The sequence below is a fragment of the Eublepharis macularius genome, chromosome 2 (genome assembly GCF_028583425.1).
Source record: "Eublepharis macularius isolate TG4126 chromosome 2, MPM_Emac_v1.0, whole genome shotgun sequence".
Taxonomy (NCBI): domain Eukaryota; kingdom Metazoa; phylum Chordata; class Lepidosauria; order Squamata; family Eublepharidae; genus Eublepharis; species Eublepharis macularius.
The window spans coordinates 22766755-22792400 of NC_072791.1; the positions used below are offsets into that span (position 1 = coordinate 22766755).

General features: G+C 42.2%; 2 protein-coding genes across 6 annotated transcripts in view; one reads left to right on the top strand and one right to left on the bottom strand.

Annotated features, from left to right (window-relative positions):
- Positions 1 to 1147: 1147 nt before the first annotated feature.
- MOK (MOK protein kinase) lies at positions 1148 to 20696 on the top strand. Of its 5 annotated transcripts, XM_054971788.1 has the most exons (13): positions 1148 to 1227; positions 9288 to 9402; positions 9867 to 9956; positions 10520 to 10590; positions 11843 to 11921; positions 12235 to 12283; positions 12988 to 13166; positions 13268 to 13369; positions 14433 to 14606; positions 14894 to 15005; positions 17396 to 17599; positions 17683 to 17800; positions 20518 to 20696. In XM_054971788.1, exons 1-12 carry the CDS (start codon positions 1182 to 1184, stop codon positions 17761 to 17763), a joined length of 1302 nt encoding a protein of 433 aa, XP_054827763.1. In that variant the 5' UTR covers positions 1148 to 1181; the 3' UTR covers positions 17764 to 17800; positions 20518 to 20696. The 5 variants fall into 5 exon arrangements, with proteins under 5 accessions (XP_054827763.1, XP_054827762.1, XP_054827764.1 ...); XM_054971787.1 differs by lacking the exon at positions 20518 to 20696 and having other exon boundaries at positions 17683 to 18093; XM_054971789.1 differs by lacking the exon at positions 20518 to 20696 and having other exon boundaries at positions 12991 to 13166; positions 17683 to 18093.
- An 880-nt stretch (positions 20697 to 21576) lies between these two features.
- The window catches only part of WDR20 (WD repeat domain 20), a 50556-nt gene continuing 46486 nt past the window's right edge, over positions 21577 to 25646 (bottom strand). The window contains exon 4 of the mRNA XM_054971382.1: positions 21577 to 22876. Within this exon, the coding sequence (XP_054827357.1) occupies positions 22823 to 22876 (54 nt within the window). The 3' untranslated portion in view covers positions 21577 to 22822. The remainder of the gene's footprint in view (positions 22877 to 25646) is intronic.

Here is a 25646-nt window from a genome sequence, read left to right on the forward strand (position 1 = left end):
TTTTGGACCAGTGCAACTGGCAACTTCTTTCTGCTTTTTGTGATAGCATTTCAGTTTCACTTAATGACGTCTCACTGGGTACATTCAGTATTTCATGGCTTCTTGCATGAGGAAGGGAGCTTTGAGTCTCAAAAGCTCATACTCTGGAAATCTAGTTAGTCTTTAAGGTGTAACTGGACTCGAATCTTGCTTTTCTACTGCCGACCAACACAGTTACCCACTTAAAACTATCATGCAAGGTACTAGGACAAGATTCAGGTCCAACAGCATCTTAAAGATCAACTAGGTTTCCAAGAGTCCAGTAGCACCTATAAGACTAACACAATTTGTGGTAGGGTATGAGCTTTAGTGGGTCACAGCTCACTTCTTCAGATACTTCTTCAGCTGTCATTCATGAAAGCTCATACTCTACCATAAATTTCTTTTGTCTTATAGGAGCTACTGGACTCTTGCTCTTTCCTACTGCTACAGGCAGACTAACACGGCTTGCACGTACTAGTTATTGTAGCAAAAGCTTCTGGGAACTAGACCCACTCCGTGTCTTCTATTAATGTTGCCAACTCTCACTGGGAAATTTCTGGCGATATGGATGTGCAGCAGGGTTACCAGCCTCCAGGTGGTGGTTGGAGATCTCCCGGAATTTCAACTGATCTCCAGGCAACAGAGATCAGTTCCCCTGTTGAAAATGGCTGCTTTGGAGTCTGAATTCTATGGCAATTTCCTGCTGAGCCCTGTATCCTCTCCAAAACCCACTCTCTCCAGGCTCCACCCTCCCAAATCTCCAGGAATTTCCCTACCTGTAGCTGGCAACTCTAGGGTGCAGCCTGGGGTGGGCAGGGTTTGGGCAAGGAGGGACCTCAGCAGGGCATAATGCCACAGAGCCCACCCTCCAAAGTTGCCATTTTCTCCAGGGGGACTGATCTCTGTGACCAGTTGTAATTCCGGGAGATCGCCAGGATCTACCTGGAGGTTGGCAAGCTTATCTCCTACAACCACAGCCTTTAAGCGACGCAGAAACAAGATACTGCGCAGGCGCAAGAAGGACAAAGCCGGAGCGGTGACTCAAAGGACGACAAAGAGCAACAATCGCAGCTGCGCACAACGACTGTCCTCGGCGCAAGGAGGAGGCGCTAAGGTGAGCCCACCACTGCGCATGCGTAAATGTGAAAACCCCGGCGATCATGAAGACCAGCTTGTGTTTCCCGCGGTTAATAGGAGAGGGCGGAGGTGAGCCAGTGCGCTTGCGTCACCCGCGAGGGTGAGAGAGGTGTGCGTAAGGTTTCGGAGGCCAGCGCCACAGCGGCTGCGCGGCTCTGCGGGTGAGGGGGCGGGGCTGACACGGTCGCGCTCCCGGGCGGAGGGAGCGCGGGACGCTCTGGGGTTGCCAGGGCGACAGGGAGACAACATGGCGCGCCGACAGCTCTGTCCTGGGGAGGGGGTCTGGAGCCGCAGAGGGGACCGCGTCCTCCCCACCCGCCCCCTCCCCGCCGCCCGGCCCTGAGAGCGCCCAGGGAGAAGCGAGCGGAGGATGAACAGTAAGGAAGGGGCGAGGGCAGGAGCAGCGGAGCCTCACTGAGGGGAGGGGGCCTCTCGCCGGCCTTACCGTTGCCAACTCCAGGTTGGGAAATTATTTGGAGATTTGAGGATTGGCGCCTGGGGAGAGAGGGGAAGGACCACAGCAGAATGTAATGTCATAACGTCCACCTTCCAAAGCAGCCATTTTCCCCATGAGAACTGATCTTTGTAGCCTGGAGAGCAGTTGCAATTCTGGGAGATCTCCAGCCACCACCTGGAGCTTGGCTACCCTAGCCGGCCAAAACATGATTTCACCAGAGCTGTCCTTTTGGGAATATGATCTTACCCAATTCAACCTCTTCCCCATTTGTACGAGGAGAAATTATTTAGTGTTTGTTATCTTTTTGTTAATTCGACAGTTAGTACTTGGTAGTAGTTAAAAAGAGGCCAATTGTGGTGCAAGACTAAGGATACTTTCCTGGGAGTAAGTCCAATTGAAGAGACCTGAGTAGGATTCTGAGTAGAACAGCCTGGAATTGCTCTCTTAGTCACCTTGATTCCAGTGGCATCTTAGAGACCAACAAAGTTTTCAGGGTGTAAATTTTTGAGAATCAGAAGTCCTTTCTTCAGACAGGGTGCTCTGACTCTCGAAAGCTTACACCCTGAAAATCTTGTTGGTCTCTAAGGTGCTGCTGAACTCAAATCTGCTGTTCTACTGTAGACCAACATGGTTACCCACCTAAAATTTAGTCACCTTGGTGGCCCTGATGAAGGCAAATGGGTGGGGTATAAATCTTGTGAGTAAATAAATAAAACTTTAAGAATTTGTCCTTTTTCTCCTCTATCTTTCTCTGTCCCAAATTGATTGGTTCCCTAATGCTATGAATTTGGGGTGTTATCTATAGATGAGCTATAGAGAGAATGGCAAGTGGATATGAGTATTTGGGGGGAAAGGTGAGGGGAGGCATGAAGGTAAGATGGAAGAAGCATGTGAGAACTTTAGAGGACATCAGACATATTGCATTAAGTTTTCAAAGGGGCTGTTGAAACATGCATTTATTTAAAATATTTCTCTTCCTTACTACTCAAGGAAAGTACAGAAAAGTTCTTTGATACCTAATGAACTTGAACTTAACTTGGCTTTGTTTATAAACCTGATTCTTAAGAAGTGAATAAAGATTAAGGACACTTTTCATATTGAAAAAAAAAGCAAACACCAAACCTACTTCTGGTTGTTGTGGATTTTCCAGGCTGTATAGCCCTGGTCTTGGCATTGTAGTTCCTGACGTTTCGCCAGCAGCTGGCTACACCAGGCTAACAAAATACTCTATACCCAACAATAGCCCTGCAGAGAAGATTAGCATATCAAGCACCAATCCATATGCAAAAGAACCTCCTCAGGATACAGTGAAGCCTCCTGCCATTAGCATTCCACACCCTGGGAAACTCTTACAGGATGACTCAGCCCAACCCCACCTTCCTGAGTAGATATACATTACCTGCCAACATCTTTTCCACACTGTGACACTGAGAGATCTCTGTCTTTTGGTGCTACACCTCTGAAGATGCCAGTCACAGCTGCTGGCGAAACATCAGGAACTACAATGCCAAGACCACGGCTATACAGCCCAGAAAATCCACAACAACCATCGTTCTCTGGCCGTGAAAGCCTTCGACAATACAATAAACCTACTTCTGTTTAGCTAGGTATTGGATTGAGACTGTGTTGCCCCTTTAATTCTCATTGGTCCACTAGCTAATTTCTCTCATTCTGGGTAAGTATATCTACATCTACCATCCTTTTAGTTCATTTCATGCACCTGTGGGTCATATGCTTTTTGAAGCCCCCTTTTAAGAGAAATATTTACACTGCAGTCCATCCAAAATACATTTTCTAAAGGCTAATCTTGTGCATGCGGTATGGTCAGAAATGGAGTTCCATGGGTCTTACTTCCACGTGCATAGGAGGTCAATTTTATGAAATAAATAGAATAGTTGATAAAAAAGACAATGAAATAAATAGAATAGTTGATTAAAAGACAATGTATGTAAACAACAGTCCCCCCCACCCCAAAAGCTGTTCTTACACTGTAACTCTAAACAAAGAAGTGGAACAAGTGCTTTTGTGAGGTCCCTAGCTCAATTTCAGACCATATGGTTAGCATGCATAACATCCCTCCCTTGTATGTCCAGGCAAAGGTAGCAGAGCAGGAAAATATCCATCTGAGACCCTAATCAGCCTCCATTTAAAGCTACCATATACTTGTGGCCATTGCTATGTCTGTTGGCAGTGAATCCCACAGTTTAGTTACGTTGAGTAAAGATATCATTTTGTCTGTCATGTACCTATTAATAATGGTTCTTGTGCATATGTAGTATTGTATGTATTTCTATTCTCCCCCCCCCAAATGTCCCCACCCAAGATGTTAAACTTTCCATAAATTTTACATTTTTGCTTGACCGAGATACTTCTGCCTTGCTTTGTCTCTTTGGAAGACCCACCTAAGTGCCGCTGTTTTTCACCTTGAAGTCTGGTCACCAAGGACCAGGATTCTGTAGGAAGGCAAAAGGTTATTCCAAGTTATGGTTTCAAACAGTATGGGAGGAACATATACATTTCAACTGTGGCAGTTCCCATGATCTATGAGTGTATGTTGAAGGATTTTTGCATCATGAAAAGGGTTATCCAGTCAGTCTACATCAAACTGGGGTACTGGTATTGGGTCTTACAAGAAATCACATTGCGTGGGACTGATGTCCTACATAATCACATGAACTCCAAAGTCAGCCAGACTGGCTGTTGTATATGACAGAGCTGTTCTCCCTTTATGCCTTCAGTGACCTTTTCCTCAGCATCCTCTGTCCATTTTGCCTGCACTGAAGGATGACTGATGAGTATGAACATGGAGGATGGCTTGAGGGGATACAGCGTTGTTCAGTTCTCCAAAGCTATGTAATCCTTCTCATCAGTGCCTGAAGGGAAGGAACTCATAAAAGAGGGGCTAGAAGCACAATAAATATATAGCTAGGGAAGCTTAGGCTATACTCGAATGCAAAGGGCAGGATGGTGCTGTGTGCTTTTGCACCATCATGCAGTGTGAATTGTGCTACTACAATATAATGCAAATGTACAGGCATGCATTTCTTTCTCTTTTGTTTTAATTTATTGACTCTTTATAATAGACAATAATGATTTGATAACTTGTAGAATTTTGTCCTTAGGAATTTGAACATTAGAAAAAAAGAGAGCTTTTACTTTTAACATAGAGTAAGAGGAAATTTGAAAATACTAATATTTGTTGCAGAGAAAATCAGAAGACTTCTTTTAGTTTTTCTTTTCTATGTATATTCTTTGTTCTGTTTGTATGGTTTGTTACTGTTGTTTGTCTGCTAGCTTATTTTTATTTGGCTAGTTTTTGTGTTATTGTATGTTTATGTTCTGTCTTTTTTGTTGTTATTATATAAAACCTTAAAAATAAAAAATGGGGCAGTAGGGGAGAAGTCTCATCAACAAAAACCTGATTTCTTTGGCACAGTGTAGCTGAATGCTTTGTAAAAAGAGTAGCCGGAGATGGATATAAATATAGAATTCAAAGCCCTCAGCCCGCCTTCCTCCTTGAGCTGTAGTAAGCTACAATGTGTAAACATTCACAATTGGAGATCTCCTCCAACAGGAAAGAATGGCAACAGGGAAAGAAATGCTTCCTTTCTTGTAGAAAGCCTCTGTAAGGATTAAGAGCAACAACTATGTTGTTAACAGCAATCTGAAGAAATTGAGTCACGAGAAATTAGCCAGTGGAGATTTTAGAAGAATGATACGCACTCACAGAATTGGAAGGGGCCATACAGACCTTCTAGTCCAACCCCGTGCCCAATGCAGGATGAGCCTAAAGCATCCCTGGCAAATATTCATCCAGCCTCTTGAAAACTGCCACTAAAGGGGAGCTCACCACCTCCTTAGGCAGCTGATTCCACCTTTGAACTACTCTGACCGTGAAAAAGTTTTTCTTACTATCCAGCTGGTACCTTTCTGCATGTAATTTAAGCCCATTGCTTCGAGTCCTATCCTCTGCTGCCAACTGGAACAGCTCCTTGCCCTCCTCCAAATGACAGCCTTTCAAATATTTAAAGAGAGCAATCATGTCCCCCCTCAATCTCCTCTTCTCCAAACTAAACATTCCCAAGGCCCTCAGCCTTTCCTCATAGGACTCAGTCTCCAGACCCCTGATCATTCTCGTTGCTCTCTTCTGCACCCTTTCAATTTTGTCCACGTCCTTTTTGAACTGAGGCTTTTGGAACTGCACACAGTACTCCAGGTGTGGCCTGACCAAGGCAGTATAGAGAGGGACTATGACCTCCTGTGATTTCGATGCAGTGGCCCTTTTGATACAACCCAAGACTGAGTTTGCCTTTTTTACCACTGCATCACACTGACTGCTCATATTTAGTTTACAGTCCACTCTTACCCCAAGATCTCTTTTGCATACAGTGTATCCCCCATCCTGTATTTGTGCTTCACATTTTTGTGATCCAGATGTAACACTGTGCACTTATCTATGTTGAATTGCATCCTGTTCACAACCACCCACTTCTCCAAAGTATTCAGGTCTTGTTGAATTTTAACTCTATCCTCTTGGGTGTTTATCGTCTTGGGTGTTTGCCACTCCTCCCAATTTGGTATCATCAGCAAATTTAATGAGTAGCCCGTTTACCCCTTCCTCCAGATCATTGATAAAAATATTGAAAAGTACCAGGCCCAAAACTAAGCCCTGTGGCACCCTACTGAACACCATTTTGGGCCATTTTCTGCTGGGATCAGGACCAAAACTGCCAGGATTGGGTCGGTGCCTGGTGGAGGACCCATCCCCTGCCCAGCACTGACCCGATCTGGGCTGTTTTGGGCCTGATCCAGGCCAAAAGTGCCCTGATTGGGCCACTGCCAGGTGGGGGAACACTCCCCCATCTGGCAGCAGCCAAATCCTGGCCATTTTGGCCCGATCAAGGGGTGTGTTGCATATGTTAATGAGTTATGCTAATGAGTTCCTGCAGCTCTTTTTCTACGAAATGACCCCTGCTTATTACCCATACTTTGGGCAGTGGTATATAGGCACTTGTAGCCTTGTACCTTTGTTTGATCTGTCCTACCCAGGTGGGCCCCTGCTGTTATCACTTCTTCATTGAAATCCCCATGTTGATCATCCCTTCCCCTTGCAGCATCAGTTTAAAGCTCTCCTGATGAAGCTCTCCAGGTTCTTTCCAAACATTTTCTTCCCTGACCTTGAGAGTTGAAGCCCATCATGTGCTAGAAGGCCTTCTCTAAGAAAACTTATCCCGTGGTACCAGAACCCAAAGCTCTCCTGCCAGCACCAACACTTCAGCCAACGATTCACCTCGAGTATGGTCTGCTCCCTGTGCATTCCTCTTCCTTTGACAAAAAGGATAAAAGAGAATACCACCTGTGCCCCCACTGTCTTCAACTGCCTTCCAAGAGCTTCATAGTCCTCTTTAATTCTTGCGATGGTATTTGTGGCCGTGTCATTCGTTCCCATGTGAACCAGCACAAATGGGTACTGATCAGTCAGTCTGATCAGTTTCGGCAGTCAGTTTGTAATATCCTGAATTCTGGCTCCCTGCAAGCAACACATCTTTCGGAGTAGGGGATCTCGCCTGGACACATGATGTTCCATACCTCGATGACCACCACCTTCTGTTTTCTTCCACTTCTGTGTGGCCCCATGCCCTCTTCACTCCCTCCTCCAGGTTTTTGTGGTTCTCCTTCCACTCTTGTCTCTGTCACCATCTCAAGCACCTCAAAACGATTCTTGAGCTCCAGTGGACCAGAGCATTGCCTTAGTCTATGTCTTCCGGTTTGTGTTGCAGAACTGAGAGGAGGCTTGGAAGGTAGATCGACTCTTCCTTCTTCTCTTGGACTTATTTCTTCATGCTTGTGCAGAGCCCCCAGGCTCTTCTCAATAACCTCCCCTCCTTCCTTGATTTCCTGAAGGGTGATGATCCTCTCCTCCAGGCTCTGAATCTTCTCCTCCAAAAGCCTGACCAGCTTACACTTCCGACAAGTGAAGTCCGTCTTCTCTTCCAGGAGGAAAACAAACATGGCACACTCCATGCAGGTGACTGGAAAGGGACCTTCTGTCGACATCACCTTCCAAGTATATTCCAAGAGTACTCTTCTAGCTGCAGGTCCCTTCTCCTTCTTAGAGCCCAGATGGCTGTGATGGGGCTTGGGAGCTACCTGTGGCTCTTCTAAGTACTGTTCCCCAAAATGGCAAGTGGTGCATACTTCAGGAAAGTGAGCAAGGCTTTGTAAACCGCTCTGAGTGGGCATTAAGTTGTCCTGAAGGGCGGTATATAAATCGAATGTTATAATTTTGCCTGGTGGGGATTGTTGTTTGCTTATTGTCCCCAGAAAAAAGTTCTAACCACTCTGTTTCTTCCAACACTAGAGTTCAACTTGAAAGGTACCCTTAACATAAGGAAGTATTTATCTTTTAACATCCAGCTTAATAAAGAGTTGTGGAAAACTTGGAAGGTTCCAAACTGGTTTGTGTCATAAGTTTGACTTCCAAGCCCTTCCCCTCACACCTGATACCCAAGTGCTGGCCAGTAGTATATATCGGAAGAAGGGAGCATTGAATCTCAAAAACTTATTCTCTGAAAATCTTGTCAGTCTGTAAGGTGCCACTGGAGTAAAATACTGCAGACCAACATGGCTACCTACCTGAAACTAAAAGCAAGCTAAGGGTCAACAGTGGTAGGGAGAGACCATTCTGCATGCTTAGAGGCACTCTGATGATTAAAAAGGTTATAGTTACATAAAAAGGTTATAGTTATACATTTACTATTAACACATATCTTACTGTGTGTGTGTGTTTGGTGGAGTGAAACAAAGGGCATATAGTAGTCATGTGGCTCTTCAGGTTGACAGCAATTGAAAATGTGGCTCTCTGAGCTGTAAAGTATCTCTGTTTTACAAGCAGTTGCTGTAGAGCTAATATAAAGAACACTAAACTGAATGATACATCTCTGCTTTATAATTTAGACAATGGTTAGACAGAAAGTTAGTATGGATCTGCAAGTAATTACTATTAAAAGGCTAAAGAATGGTTGAAAGAAGAATCAGGTAATCTAATTTAGCCAAACGTAAGAGCTAAGGGGAAATAATGGATAAAAATTACATTAGATGTCTGTGGGATATTACAAGTCTTGCTACAGCTATGAATGCTGATACAGATGCTCTAGAGGACAAAAACTGTGCAATAAATATCTGCTAAATTTAAGCCATATAACTTTCATGCTTTTTGCACGTCTATAACTTGTTTTTGACATGGATGCACACCAAATTCAGACTTCTGAATACCAAACAGGCACGTATCTGATTAGCATTTTCATTCTGTGAAGTGCTGTGGAGGAAGAAAACTGCCTGCGCTTGGCTTAATCGGAATCTAAAATGCACTTAAAATCTGAGGAATTAATTCATCACCAAACATGAGCTTTCCACATAGCAATCTGTAGTAAGGACTGTGCTTTTCAGAATCCTTATGCACTGATGAAAGATGTAATCTGAGCTTTTGACAGATACAGTGATCACTGTGAGTTGGTTTAAAGGCTCATTTTGTTGAAGCTCTAGAGCAGAAATGAGTGTGCTATAAGTAAGCTGCAATTACGATTGTTTTCTGAAGCAGAATTTTATTAAGCCTTCCCAAAGATAATAAGTTTTCCATCTGCACTAAAACCCAGTTTTGTTGACCTTTTAGAATACAAAACAATTAGTAAAATTGGCGAGGGAACTTTTTCCGATGTTCTGAAGATACAGTGTCTGAGAGACGGACAATATTATGCATGTAAACAAATGAAACAGCATTTTGAAAGGTAAGCCCAAATAATATTTTCAACCTCAACTTCTAAACAGTGTGCTTAATCTTTCTTTTCAAAATTTGATTTTAAAGTCTGTTCTGAAGATTTAAAAATGCAATTAAAATACCTTGTTGGTAAGTAACCCTGTAATCTTACTTGATTCAAGGTTTATCTGTGTGAATAGCCAAACTGTTCCCTCTTCATGTGACTGAGAAATCAGTGTAGCTGAAGATGTCCTCAAAACAAGCCACTGGGGCAGTGCTCGCCATGCATATAAAATATGCTTGATTGAAATCCCAGTACTCACAAAAAACTGTGTGCATGAACCTCTGAGGGCTTTTTGGATTACAGCCTATCGCTACATGACCTGACCCAACAACTGCCCAAAGCATTGATTATTTTTTAGGAGGCAAAGAGAGTGAGTTACAATTTCATCCTAAACTGTGTAGCTTAATTTTCTCACTTTGATTGTATTTTAGTATTGAGCATGTGAACAACCTGAGAGAAATACAAGCATTAAGACGACTGAATCCACACCAAAACATCCTTACACTCCATGAAGTGATATTGTAAGTGCAGTGTGATTATTTTTTACCCTTTCTTGTATTCTGTTTATTCCACACTTGGTTTTTTTCCTTAAGAAATGAGATTGTGGGAGGTGTTTAATTATTATTTAATTCAGCAAAGTGCAACATTAATCAGATTCATACTTGAGGCAACAACCCTTCTATTTTTTATTAAATGTTATAGTCTGCCTTTTTCTGCACCTCTGTCTTCAGCATGGTAGCCGAGGGCCACACTAGACATGACAGAAGATCTGTGAACAGATGTTCCCATTTTTTTTTTTAAAAAAAAAGCTAATCGCCACTGGAGGAAAGAGGAGGGTACATTGAGACATACAGATGTAGTTTCTTTACTCCTGCAATACAAAACCTGTTTTTGCATTTTCAGTTCTTTTTCAATTTAAACACTTGTAAAGGCAGATATAACAAATTAAGTGGAAAACGATTGCTGTAAACAAATACTACAATGATAAAGCCAGCTTTTAGCAAAGGAGGAAAAACAAATAAAAGAGTGTGAGAAACCTCTGCTTTTCATGTAGCTATACTAAAACTGAATTTTTTTTTTTTAGTGACAAGAAAGCTGGTTCTGTTGCATTAATATGTGAACTAATGGACATGAACATATATGAACTGATAAAAGGTATGTGGACTATGCTATGACGTAAAAGTATCCCATGAGTTTAGTTACACAAAATTCAGTTTCCTGGGGGAGAAATGATAGATTGTATTCAGACAGCATTTTCATTAAGTCTTACCCAATTCCCCTCTTTACTAAGCTCCCATCTCACATAGTATTTGTACATGTAGCTCCTATGATCCCCAGGCATAGCCTGTTTTGGTGATTACTTGGGACCCTGCCTACCTTTTTTCATCAACAGAAAGGCTGGTTGGATCCAACCCAGTGTTACCAAAATGCTGGCTGAACATCAGATATAATCTTGCAAAAATTGTTTATGAAACTTTCTGTAGATATATGCTCCGAGTTGGATCCAAAGGTCACTCTCTGCCAACGTAGGTCACTTGTGCCAGTGGAGGGGGGGAGAGCAATCATCACCGATCCTCCTCTTCTGTTGCAGCCACCTCAGCTCTCTAAAACGCTGCTCTTGCGGGGAGACAGGGGCCGCTCACGAACAAAGCCGGGAGCAAAGTGGGGAGAATTGGTGAAAACTCCCTCTTTCTTCCGCAAGTGGAAAATGACCTTTGGATTCAACCCTTTGTCTACAAATGCATAGAGCTTCCTTCCCAGCATGCAATGGCAAGGAAAGGTACAGAGAAGACAACTCCAGTATAATTAGAGGCTTAAGGAAAAGGTGAGCTGGAAAGGAGGGGGCAGATAGAGAGGAGGAGAGGCAGTATACAGGGAATAGGAATCATGGTGACAAGCGTGTTCTCTAACAGGGCCCCCACTGTAGCGCTCCTGTGTTCAGCAAATACCTATTCTGCTCTCAATGGCTTTTTTTTGTTCCGTAAGAAGGAAGCCTTGGAGAGAGGAACAGGATGGCTTGGCTTGCCCTTCCTCTTGTCTCCATAAAAAGCCGTCTCCTTCACTAGTTCTCCTGTCAAGACAGAATGGCTAGGAGGTAAAGTTGTGTGTGTACAGGAGGGCTTCTCCAGTTCACAGCAGGAAGAATCCAAACCTAAAGCGTCATCTTCAAGTTGAACTGCCAGGGGTGAGGAAGTCAACACCTGACAGGGTTGTCGTGAGGATAAAATGGAGGAGGGAAGAACCACGTGTGCCTCCTCAGAGAAAAGGTGGGATTAAGATGTATGAAGGTACAAATGCCAGCTCAGGAACAGTCCATCTCATCAACGTATTTTAAATGACAGCTGAAAGCAGTCTTTGCATAAAACTATAAATCAACCACACTTTCATTTCACTTTTCAACATCTAGAGAGAAAAAAACCGTTGCCTGAAAAAAGAATAATGAATTACATGTACCAGTTATGCAAGTCTCTTGATCACATGCATAGGTAGGATAGGATTTATTTTTATTTAAATCTTTTTTGCAAAAATTACTTGATTATTGAATTGGGCTGGGGTCTGTGCTCCTAAGGATGCTTCTGTGTATGCACAAAAGATGGTTGATTTGGCCTTCTTGCCACAGCCCCTTGTTGCTGCTCCAGAGCATTCCACAACCTTCGGGTACAGAACTGTGAGAGGCTAGATGCGGGGGGGGGGGGGGGAAGGGGCATGTATCCTGAAAATTCCGAAGTACACGGAGCTGTTTGGATCCTGCCTTTGATACAAGTACTTACCTCACTCTGAATTCATCTTTTGATATAGGAATGGAATATTCCACAGAGATGTAAAACCGGAAAACATATTAATAAAGGTAGGCCACACTGGGTAATGTTTTAGTATAAACAAGATATGGTTTCCACCCAAAAGCTCTCTTATGAATAGTGGTATTAAATGGACACCAAAATCATAGGGACTCTTCATTCTTGTTCTAGAACTGGGATTTTGAAATGCATCCTGCTTCTGTGGAAAACAAGGCATTTTTGAGGGATGTGCCGTGCAATCCTAAAGAGTTGCACTCTTCTAAGCCCGTTGGCTTCAATAGACTAAGGAGAGTGAAACTCTGCTTAGGACAGGACTGTTTCTCATTAGCGTCTGAGATTCCTTCTAGAAACCCGATACCATTGTCCCCACTCCCTTTCCAATTGTTGGCTGACCATGTATTTTCAGGCACTGTTGCTAAAAATAGCGAGACTTTAAAAAAAAGCAGGAAGGAATGTTCTCATTTCAAAACAGCCAACCTGATAGCTGAACTCCTCTTCTGCAGGGGTCCCTTAAATGTTCGCGCTCAAGCCTGCGCATTTTTACACATTTTCAAATTGTGCACAATGACCACAGACTCAGCGTTATTGTGAAGCCACAGCAGTAAAAAAAAAATCAATGGGTTACATATCCTGTATTGGACATTAACAAGGACTGCATCATTTAGGCTTGCAATGGTTAGTCTGTTCTTTTAGAAACACTTCTGCCTTTATTTAAATCCCTTCTAATTTGAAATGCACAACTGTTTCATTGCAGCAGGATCTTCTGAAATTAGGGGATTTTGGATCATCTAGGAGTATACATTCCAAACAGCCATATACAGAATACATCTCTACACGCTGGTACAGAGCACCCGAATGTCTTCTCACAGACGGCTACTATAGTTACAAAATGGATATGTGGAGTGCTGGTTGTGTTTTCTATGAAATTGCAAGGTACATTGTTATTCAAAAAGGGATGGTGGCCTGGTTTACCTTCCAGTGGAGAAAGTTTTGTTTTCAATAGTGCCAGTTCTGTTCCCATTTTTTGTTTCCAGTTTCCAGCCACTCTTTCCTGGATTGAACGAACTGGACCAGATCTCAAAAATCCATGATATTATAGGTACTCCTCCTAAGAAGATTCTTAATAAGTTCAAGCAGTAAGTAATGCACCATCTATAATTAAACTTGCCTCGCATTTCTTTCTTAAATTAATAATGCTTACACTTCTGATTGAGGAACTATATATTTCATTGTAGATTGGACTCTCTTGTTTTAGCTAACAGGTTTATTGCAGCATAGGCTTCTGTAGGCATGAGCCTATGTCAGTATTCTGAGTAATATTCATGCCATAAATTTATTAACAAATCATGACATCCATTGAATGCATCATCTGATTGTTCAGCATTTATTTCTACTTTTTAAAAAGCAAGCTTCAAAGTCTCCTTCTTGTAGAGGTGAACTTTAAAAGTATGATGGAAGACTGTACTAAAGGCGCCAAGCCTGGAGTGGGTCTGGAAACAGCTTCTAGGTGCTTGGCAGGGGTGCATGCACTTGTTTCAACATTTCTGCCCATGGTTCCCAGCCCCCACCAGTACATTGTAGATCACATCCATCCCTTCTCCTATTCCCTTCATTATAACATTTGATCAAGGACTACCATGGCCAGCGTAAACAATGCAAGAGCTAGTGTAGTGAGTGTCTAAGGCAAGGGCTGTAGCTCAACGGCAGAGCACTTGCTTTCATGCAGGTGGTCCTAGATTCAAACCCTGCCATCTCCAGCTAAAAGGGTCAGGTAATGGGTGACGTGAAAGATTGCCACCTGAGACCCTGGAGAGCTGCTGCCGGTCATAATAGACAATACTGACTTTAATAGGCCATTAACCTGACTCAGTATAAGGCAGCTTCAAGTGTTCAGGAAATACCTTGGGTTACCTGAGTCCTCTATTCTCTTCCCTGTGGAGGCCTAGGAAGAATCCTCAGAGGGCAGGCAGAGGAGATGGCCCATCATCATACCTGGCATGCAGACATGGCTGCTTTGCACAGGTTGCAGCACAGCTGAAACGTTACTTATAAATCAGGGCTTAATGGAGCTCAGACAGAAGTGGGCTTTAATGTCTGACTGTGTTGTGCTGGCACACTTTCCCTCTTAGGTATTTTTTCTGTAATGGTATTGAGAGCCAGTTGACAGGAATGAGTTCTCTTTCCCTGGATTGAACGCAGGTCGAGAGTGATGAGCTTTGACTTTCCTATCAGAAAAGGGAAAGGGATCTCTCCATTTATGCCTAATTTGTCCAGAAAGGGCCTGCCACTAATGTATGCAATGCTACAGTATGATCCTGATGACAGAATTGATGCCCGTGAAGCGCTGCAGCACGCTTACTTCAGAGAGTTGAGGTAAGCAGAGGCTCTTAGCACAGCTTGACTGTGAGCTGCACAGCCGAAGTGGAGGTGGGAATTTGCCTTTCTCAGGCGGTCCGTCCCAAAGTTAAATCTGGCCCCGTAAATCTATGGGATGCCAACCAAAACCTGGACTCCTACCCGACAAGGATTAGACAATTAACACTTGCATTTTAAATAGCTGTTTAGCATAACCAAACAATCATTGTTCTTATGACAGTTGACTCTTCCATCTATGCCACTGACTTTCAAATGTGGGGTTTGTCTGGCTTTGCACTGAACAGGGTGGCAGAGAAACAAGCTTTGGCTATGCGCAGAAAAATGAGATTAGCAGAAAACCCCTTAGAAAGGGACTGTATCAGCTTGCGGCGTATTTCAAAGGAGGATCAAAGGCAGGTAATTTTTAAATCAAAGAATTGAATAATAAACCGATTTTAAAATAATGTCATTCTGACTTACTGCCAAAACCTTTGTCTGTCAAAACTGGGTGACTTGATCAACAACCTTGATGAGCCACACTTGCTTTGGCATTTTGAGACTGAAGTATGGATTTGTGCTATATCCAGATATAGCCAGCCTGGATCAGAAAGGCTTTGCAAGTATTCTGAATATTAATATGTAGACTAGGGTAGTAAACAGAAGGATGGTTGCCTGGCTTAAGCACAGTATTTGAAGGTCAGAGCACATGTGAACAGGTTATTCATGTATTCATGCATCTGTACTGTTCCAGAGAGCCAGCTTGGTGTAGTGGTTAAGAGCAGCAGGACTCTAATCTGGGGAACCGGGTTTGATCCCCCACTCCTCCACTTGAAGCCAGGTGGGTGACTTTGGGTCAGTCAGAGCTCTCTCGGCCCCACCCATCTCACAGGGTGATTGTGATACACTTTGTAAAGTGCTCTGTGTGTGGCATTAAGTTGTCCTGAAGGGTGGTATATAAATCGAATGTTATTATTATTCCCTAGATGGAACATTTAGTACGAGATGAAATCGTTAAAAAGATTGTAATGACTCCACCTCCTTCCTGGCTTCTTTGTAATAGTAGAGAAGAGCAAGAGTCCAGCAGCACCTATTCTATTATATAAAAGGCTAAGCATGTTCCAGACAACTCACTTCCTACCCTGGTGCACCTCCTGGTGCCCTGACAAGGCAGCCTGTCCCTCCAGAGCTGGATGGATGGCTGTCTGGCTTAAGCACAGTATTTGAGGACAGAGCAAATGTGAACAGGTTATTCATGTATTCATGAATCTGTACTCTTCCAGAGAGCCAGTTTGGTGTAGTGCTTAAGAACAGCAGGAGTCTAATCTGGAGAACGGGGTTTGATTCCCCACTCCTCAACTTGAAGCCAGCTGGGTGACCTTGGGTCAGTCACAGCTTCTCAGAGCTCTCTCAGCCCCACCCACCTCACAGGGTGATTGTCGTGAGGATAGCAATACACTTTGTAAACTGCTCTGAGTAGGCATTAAGTTGTCCTGAAGGGCAGTATATAAATTGAATGTTGTTATTATTATCCTTCTGGAAAATGTATGTGGATCATAGGGTTATGTTTGAAAGGACCAAATACCATGTCGCAGAACTTCAAACACAACCCTGACAGTGGCTTTAGTATCCATTTACTAGCTCTTGGGGGATTTCATGCAATTCCGAGCACAGGATTGGATTCAGTAATGCGAGAGAAGAAACAGACTTAGGGCAGTTCTGCTTGTGCAAGATCTCCTGCTGCACCTGTTTTCCTTCCTACATTTTAAGAGTGATCAGAAATTGCTTACAAGTGGGAAAAGAAATCAGGATACACTGTTTAACCTAGCACAAAAGATCAGTGCAAGAGTTTTTTTTCTCTTGCTCAAGGATCCTAGCACATGCAGAATTCTTCTATTGGATCCGAACCACAGTATGTCATAAGCCACAGGGAGAAGGGAAAAAACCCTGTTCTAATATCAACCTTCCCAGTTTTTGCTGCCCTTGCAGGTCACTTAAGGGGGAGGGAAAGGAGTCAGATAAGGAAGAAATGTTTTGTTAAAATCAGCTGGTGTTGTGCCTTCGAAGAAAACCAACTCCAAAATTGGGAGGAACGTGAAGTTCCCTTTCTGATATAGTACCAGAGTACTTAAGCTTCCGATAATTTACATCTTCAGTTTATCCCATTCTGGTTTGAATACAACCATGGTCTTTGTCTGCCTACTTGTGTTGTTCCAACCGCTGCTACAGGGAGATGCTTTAGCTATTAGTTCCTTTATAATTTCCTCCCCGCAATAGAACACATTAAGAAAATTAGATGTGTCTCTAAGCTTTACATGAAATGATGGGTTTTCTTTTCAGTTACACAAACAAAAGAATGCAAGCCTTTTTTCATGGTAAGAACTCTCTTACCACCATGCACATCCTTTTCTTTAAGCCCAGCTATTCATTCCCAATTTCTTGGGAAAGGATTGCCAAGCTACACTGTACTAAGTATCCCCCCCAGCTCCACCCCCCTTTTTTACCACATACCAGTTTGGGCATGGTACTAGTAATCACCTCCACTGCTGCTGCTGCACTGATCCAGGAGTGTCTAAAGACCTCCACCAGGATCGCTCCTCCCTGATGGTATGCTCACATTACCCACAACTACCACTGATCAGGAAGAATGATCAGGTGGAGGTCTTGAGTCAACACAGAAATTGCAGACATGAGAATAACCACATCAACATGGATCAGTGTGAGATCATTTTTGTTTTATAAACCTACGTTTAACCTCCAAAAAGATACTATATTTTGAGACGCTGAATTTTGTATTTTTATTTTGAAAGAACTTTCTGAGGAAAGCCCAGGAGAATCCACTGGGACATCATGGACCTCTCTATGCAGTAGAGTTGCCAAAACTGGCTGTTCCTGCAGTAACCAACTTGACTTCTTACCCAAATCCTACATTTCAGCCAGTTTTTGCCTTACCAGCAACCAACGGGCCTGTCCAGGTGTTGCAACCTATCACATGTTTTGGGACACATCGCAAGGTAATACTGCCTTGCTTTCCTTCATGCACAATTGCATGCAGCTAGATTACAGCCTGTTGTAACTTCTGTTGTCTCGTCAACAGTCTGAAAAACAGAAGGAATTCAAATCTCCTGTGAAACAATTCCACTTGCCTGCTCTGGAAAGAAGAGGTGGAGGATACTGATGGGCACGATTCTCTTGCGCTCTCCATGTTCTCAAAGGTACATCAACAGCAATAGTGCCTTACCTTCGCAAATGCTGCAGCGAGATGCTACAAAAAGCAGTTCTTTTGGTACTAGATTCTTTTTTTTAAAAAAAACACACGGTTGTCTATGTAAGCACCATTTTCGTAGCTCAGAATGCACTTTATTAATTTTTTTTAAAAGATCCTTAAAAACAAAAATTCCCTTTTTTCCCTCTCAAGTGGATCGTATACTTGTTCAATTGTGCTGGACTATTAGGAATGAATTTGTTACAAGTTTTATATTAAATGCTAAAAAGTGTTTATTTATGATACATTGACTGAATCTGTGTATTTTTGTATATGTGCCTGTAGAGAATCAGTCAACTTCTCACTTAGTTATTTCTGGTAGTTTCCAGACTTGAGTCTTGTTAAAGGATCTTCTGGATTACATTGTTACACCTGATTTGAGTGCAGTCTAGTGTGACCCGCCCCCCCCCCACCTAAAAAGCTGTTTACCTGTATAAACGGGCAGATATTTCTGCATGGAACATTCATGGCAGGATTGTCAGTTTAAGTGTTATCTCTGAAAAGATTATCCTGCAGGATGAAAGCATGAATCATCTAAGATGGCCTGTTCAGTGGAAATGCAATGTATCATATCATCATAGTTCAATACAGATTAATTTCAAAGAATATTTTGTGCATTTGTGCTATAGGAGATAATCATATATGGTAGCGTCATTTGGGATTTTTTTCCCTCCTCCATGGACATGATCTTTAGTCTTTCAGAATTACACACACACACATTTATTGCTTTTTTTAAAAAACCATGGGTCTATTTATGATGATAAAAAGGTGTTTAATCAAACACTAGTAAGGTAAACGATAGTGTCCCTTTTTTAAAAAAAAATCTGCTTCTATACAAAGTTGCTCTGTAAGGGGAAAATGATTTGGTTTACTGGCACTACTCTTTCTTCATAGTAGGAAGCATTAATGGATTTTGCTTGTTGTCAGTGCTGATACACCAACTGCATAGAGTGTACACTTCAATATCCATCAACAAATGCATTGTCCTCCCAAATGAAATAAGTTAAAAACTTTCACAGAACCAGAATCACAGAGAGAGAGAGAAATAATTCCAAAGATCAATAATGCTACAGATAATTACCAGTCAGACAGATTAGCCACTACCTTACCTTTTAAAGCTTGAATAGCAGGCTGCTGTGTCTTTTCCAGAAAAGTCACAAACTGAGAAAATTAAAGGAGCAGATACCAAAGAAATCCATGTATATTTAAGATGGAAGTGCTGTAATTCTTCTGTTGGGGTGGGATTCTCAGAGGCATTTGTGTGAAACTGCAACATTCTAAAAAACGCCTGCAGTTCTTACTGTGAAAAATATTTTTACACAGCAAGGAATCAACAATGTTACAACCATTTGTATTTTTACAAGTTTTAGTTTGGTTTTGGAGACAAGTTCTCAAGACAAGGACAAAAAGAAAAGATGAGACTGCCCACGGGGCAGGGAGAGAATTCCAATGCCACAGAAACACCAGAGGGTCCTAGACACTTCAACTAGGCTTGGATTTCTATACCAAGGATGTGCATCTCAAACTGATGTTTAAATCATTTAAGACTGCAGTACTTAGAACTTAGTTATATTACATTTGTCCTGTGAAAAGCAACCAGATTCTGAAAGTTCATGATGCTGGTTTCTCTCCCCCCACCTCCCCCCTGCAAAGGAAGTATCAAGAGACTTGCCTTGAAACCATCCTGAGTGAACAGGCAGTTAAGCTCTAGCGAGTTAGCTGATTTACCCACAGCAGTTTGGACAGGGGTGGCTGGCACAGAGCAAAGGGAATGATCTGATAAGCTAAGAAGGGAAAAGCAGGGTCCAACGGTATCTCTGACTTTCCTTGACAGTCAAAGGGGAGCTGAGTTCTGAACATTCAGTGTCTGCTTGTCTTTCAAGGGCTGACTAGCTACGTAACCCACAGAAGAATTTTTCTTATAGCATATAGGTATTTTAAATGAAGGATGTATTTTAACATAGTTCTGAATGGTGGGCAAAGTATATAGAGTCTAAGTATTTAGACCTAACAGGGCGAGTCAGAGACAATGATGCCAAAAGGAAGGGTTCAAGTGCCACATCCAACAACTGCATAGTGCTATCAGATGCTATATTGCTTTCAAGGATTGCTGAATCAAACCAATCTGCAAAACCTCAGGCACACTTACATGAGACAGTTTTCTCAGTGCAACATACTGAACACCCTGATCATCTGAAATTGAGGGGAGTTACTGGGAAGCTGAAATGAGAGAGCAGAGTTTCCCCTTCACCCAGCTATACCAATACATCATAGTATGGGCTGCAATCCAAGGACTCCATTTAGTTAAATGCTATCCATTTTATTCTCTCTCAGCTCTTTGCAGTGTCTTGGATGTGGCTTTCTGCTCTCTCTGAATTTTAGGGGTGGCTTAGCTGACATGATTTTTAAAAAGAGGCAGCAGAAACCCTATGTGCATTGGCAGGTGAAATTAACAATTAACCAACACGCCCCCCACCCCCACCTTACAGTTTGGTAGCTCACGAAGTCTTGGGCCATGTGGGCAGCAATGAAAAGGTGGGTCTGGGCAGGGCTTTCAGCAACTCCCCACTAGTAGGGGAAGACAGAATTGTGTGAAACAGATTTTAGTTTCTGGATAATCTTGTTTGGTTTCTGGTTAATATCTTTTCTTGTCTTTAAACTATGCAGTCCTTACAGCTGCAAAGATCACCCTGGCAATTTCAGAAGCTACAGAGGCAGCAGAATACAAGTTCTTCTTGCTGAAGAGCAGGGGCTTCAGAGCCCCAATTGTCATTCCAGCTGGCTAGCCGAAACAGAACATTTGCACATCAGGAGCAGAGGTGAATAAATTGAGCCAGATCACAGAAATCAGCTTTTCTTGCATAGATTTTTTCCCTCTAGTACAGAAACTCAGGAGCCAAAGAAACCTAGAGAAAATGGAATTTATGTATATTTAGAAATGGGCCAAGTATTGTTTCAGTTCAGATTTGGTTGACAGGAGTCTAAAGTCCTATGTTTTAGAATCGCAGGATTTGAGTCTAGGTATCTGAAGAAGGGAGCTTTGACCATCAAAAGCTTATACCCTGGACTCAAACCCTCTTGTGGTACGGCTTTACAGGGTTGGACTTCTTGCTGTTTCTTTCCTTGCTATCTTGTGCTACATGACCAGCTAGCTTTATGAGAACTCAAACTCATGGTGTGCATACACAGAAATACATAGCTGAAATGGGTGGGCTCTTAACATTCCAGCATTTGATAGTATTCAGGTCACCTCTTTCCTGATCCAGTTATGTACTGAAACTTACCTCCATTCCATTTACACAAAGAATTGGGATGAAAGGGTCTAGGCACATGGGGAAAAGTAGTCAGGAAACACTCAGTTCTCCTGCTTCAAAAGTCATCATCAGGCAGAGCTTCGAATCTGGAGTACTTTAGCTCCATGGTTCCTGATTTTTACCTGGGACATGTTTTCTTCAGTGAAATGGGAGGACAGTCTTTAATGTAGCTAAGGTAACCCACACACATGCACCAAACAGCAAGCCATCAGACCATTTTCTCAACATGCAGAGCTGGTTCTCCCTCTGAAGGACCCAGATGAGGCCCGGCAGCACCACAGTATCTTTTTTGCATGCAACAGCCATCTCTCCCTACCCTCCTGCTTCCATTTCATGGGTGTGTTTTCAGGGTGTGTGGTATGAGCAAAAACATCCACCCTGATTTAGACAATCTCCAGACCTATCCTTCAGTACAAAGGGGTTTTTTTTTTGCTTTTACACAGGTAAGTATTTTGTCATATTTTTAAGCACTGTATTATTTACTTGCAGGACAAGAATTTAAATTTTTAGTGTGAAACACCTATGCATTACTATTGTATGAAAGTAACTAAGGTATATTGTCTAAGTGGCCTCTGGTAAACAAAAAAACAAAACTAGGCTTATTAAGAACTAATGTAGTGTTCTGAAAAGGATATTCAGAGGAAAACACTGTGCAGACTAAAGCACAGGGGAACAACATTTTTTAATAACTTTAAGTCCAGTTAAGTTGCTAGTGAACTCAAGCAGCATACTTTTCAGATGACAGTTCTACAAGGATTAGACCATGTACCAAAAACATGCAATTCAAAAAAAAATTACATCAAATGTGATTTAATTTAAAACAGAATGTAAACAAGACAGTTTAATATGGATTTTTCTGAGTTAGAAATACCACTTTTTAAAATGAAAATTACTAATGTAATGACCAATTTCTCCCCAATCACTGAATTACATTATTCACACATATAATACAGATCAGACTGCAGTTGAAAACATTATTAAAATAAAATGTTTTAATAGATACATAGGATCTCTTTTCTCCATTACATAGCTTTACAGGGTGTTCAAAACACCCATTTAAAAGTAATTCTCTACTAGCATTAAACTATTTAAGTGCAAACAATTTTGTTTTGTTTTGTTTAGGAAAAAAAAACTATGATTGCAGCATTCATTTTCCTGAATTACAATTGTTAAGCCAGAAAATGACTTTCATCTGCCATGAGAGCATTCTAGGCTTACCATCTCTGGTTAAAAAAAAAAAAATCAGTGCAAACCCCCCCACAACTGTGAAGTACTAGCCGTTAAAACTTACTTGGATTTAAGAAACATTTTATTTTACACTATATATATATTTTTCTATATATTCTTTGATTAAATTATACTGAACTTGAAAAGTATAAAGAAACTGGAAAAGTTTTACTATTTAATAGCTGCACCAAAAGAACTATTTTTAAGCAAAATTCTTCTTTTGGAGAGCAGCCTAGAAATATTTGTTGTAAAAATAACTCATTACATTATTATTATTATTATTTGTAAAACACTATGTGATTCACATAACTCCATGTTTACACTCTGCCTGTAAAGCATTTGTGGTGCTCTCTGGCTGAACAGCAGCGTCTGGTTCCATTGTCATTACTTCTTGTTCAGTGTTCATAGATTTGCTAGCAGGAGTGTGGTGGCTATACTACAGTTCCACTTGGAGAATTGGCCTGGTTTGGGGATGGCAATAAACCCTGCAAATAAAGTAATTTACATTAATCCAGCAAGAGAACCCAACATGTAAGTTTTCTAAACAGTTTGTCGATTCACTGCAACAGTGTGTTTGCATCTCCTGGACTTCTGTGTAGAAGCAATTTCCAAACTGATGTGAATTTCACTTTTTGCTTGGTAGCTTCTACTCAATGCAATGTCTAAACATTTTGGGCAAGGGTGTGCGCGTTAAAGCGTTTTTCTCTAGGAACCCTAACGATTAACCATGCTACGGCAGTATAAGCTTTGTGGAATTGTATCTGATGTCCTGGCTCTACTCCACAGAAGTTTATGCCAGAATACAAGTCAGCCTGCTGAGTGCCACTGGACTCTTGGTTATTTTCATGCGATTCGAAAATGCAATGGCAATATTATGTGATAGATTTCAGCTTGTGTTTCACAAGCTTCTGAACCTTTTAAAAAGCTATGCTATGTTTTCACTGAGGATCCCTTATGGGGCGGGGGGGGGAAGTAATCGATTGATCCTTGTTCTTCCTTCTAGATTAGTGGCACACTTTGCAAGAATGCAGTTCTCACCCTCAAAGAGCAGACTGCTCATGAATCCATCCCATGCTGGAATGTTTATTCACAAGTAGACCTTCTGGGTGAGCTCCAGCCTGATGTTTCACATACTAAGCTGGGATCTCACAGCCATCCGATCTGTCCCAGTGACAAACTGCGGTATGCTGGACCCTCTCCTTACACTCAGAACTAGTGGCAGGAGAAGACTCCACCCTATTGTTTCAAGTGGTTCAGTGAGAGTTTCCCCCAACTTGTGGATCTGCTCCTCAGGTAGCCTGCTGGCAAGCAGACTCTGCCCACTCAACAGATCCAGTGTTCCTGTTGAGACACAACATGCACCTTCCTCCTAAGGAAGGAAGTCCCTCTTTAAGGAAGAACTAATTTTACTGCAATTAAACAACCCATGGTGTTATGCCAACTGTTATCTACAACCCTCAATTTCCAATCAGAATTTAAAAAAATACTTCGGTAAACACTAAAAAAATTCAGCAAGTAATCTTGGCTTTAGTTCTGCATAGTAAGCATCTATAGGAATAATCAGGAACTAATTTAGAGCTAAAAGCTGACAAGCTAAGCTTTAAAAGTACCCGAGGGATCCGATTTCTTTCACCCCGCATCTACTAAACACATGATAATAGAACGAGAAGGTAAAACAACGCCTAACCTTGGAGGGCAATAGAAACGTGGTGTTCCATGTCTGAGTCCCATTCCTTTCCAGTATCTTGTTTTGCACCCTTTTTTTTCTTACCTCAATATTTTGCCATTTAGGTTGGTCCAACTCAAGATCCAAGTGCAATTGTAATGCAGAATTAACTAGCTCTTCAGAGTCTACAGGAGCTCTTTCTGGCCATGACACATACTCAGTACTGAAACACTCCCAGCTATTGAAACAAGGCTGAAGTGGCAAGGTGTCTCCAGGCTGGAGGAAACCCAAACCTCCTTGGACATTTTCATCCTTTCATTTGCTCCGAGTTTAATGGTTTCTGGCATAGAGGCACAGGGGGACAATGCTACTCCAGATTTGGTGTACTAGGATTTGAGCCACATCATCATTTGTGTCTGGTTGCTAATTTTGTGTGTGTTATGCATTCATTTTGCATTATGTATTATAAAATTATCCACCTCTTGGGCTAGCATACTTTGGAGGGTCAGTAGGTCCAGAGTGCAACGAACTGCTGAACTCACATGGCAAAAGGAGACTTAAAGCATCTACTCTGAATAATGAACATTAACAAGAACGAAGAGGAAAGGCAGTGAAGAAATGCAATGTCAGATCTCTCTTAACTGTGTACAAACTTAACATAGACTACACTAGTATCCTCCAGGAGTGATTCCCTGCCCCCAAGACAGATCTCGCAGGCAGAACTGTTGATGCTAATGGACAGCACAACGTAGTAAAAATGTTCTGTAGTTATACCTACATGTCAACATGAGCCTAGAGCAGCAGTACATGATAAATGCCTTGCAGAACAAAGGGCCAGATGAGCACCCGGGCTTGTATCCCATCAAAAGTCTCCGCTGACAGAAGGATTTCTCCCAGTGAAATTCAACTTCTGCTGCTGCAGCAACCAAAATGCCTCCCATATTGCTCCTGGCAAACAGGAAGGAAAGCTGGAAGTCTGCTGCCAGAAGGGGGAGATCTGTGAAATTCATGCCCTCCTATGGGGAAGTGAGCAGCATGATCTAATCTCATTTCCAAACCCTACCTTACCTGCATATGCCTTCTAAGAGCCATTGTTTTCCCAAAGATGGGGGGTGAGGAGGTGCAACATCCCCACTATGTGTACATCTAGGTCAACGATGTCACACGGATGCATATTTGGAAAGGCAGGTTGTTCGGCTCCACTGCATTTCAATGGAATGTCAATTTAGATGCATGATTACAATGTGAGGGAAGGGCAGACAGGTGGCCTTGAGAGACCATAGAGATGCTCTTTCCTTACTCCCTCTCCTGACTCCCCCCTCCCCACGATGTAGATAGCTCTGCCCCTGGGTGCAAAGCACTGTCAAAAGAAAATTAATTTCACGGGGTGTATGAATACAATGACAACTCACGCACCCATTTTAGCTGTGCTACAATATTATCCCTGAAAGAGGACGTTCTTTCAACTTTTAAAAAGTCAAAATTCTGCACCAAGGAAAGCAGAATTTTCTGACCTGTATAATTATGCAAATGTACCTATTTTCTTGATTCATATGACATTGTAGCCATTATCATAATTTTGTCCCACC

Coding starts and splice junctions, on each gene's coding strand:
- MOK (XM_054971788.1), top strand. CDS start 1,182: ATGAAGACCAGCTTGTGTTTCCCGCGGTTAATAGGAGAGGGCGGAG. Junction 9,403..9,866: donor ATGAAACAGCATTTTGAAAG/GTAAGCCCAAAT, acceptor ATTGTATTTTAG/TATTGAGCATGTGAACAACC. Junction 13,167..13,267: donor GTTTTCTATGAAATTGCAAG/GTACATTGTTAT, acceptor TTTTGTTTCCAG/TTTCCAGCCACTCTTTCCTG.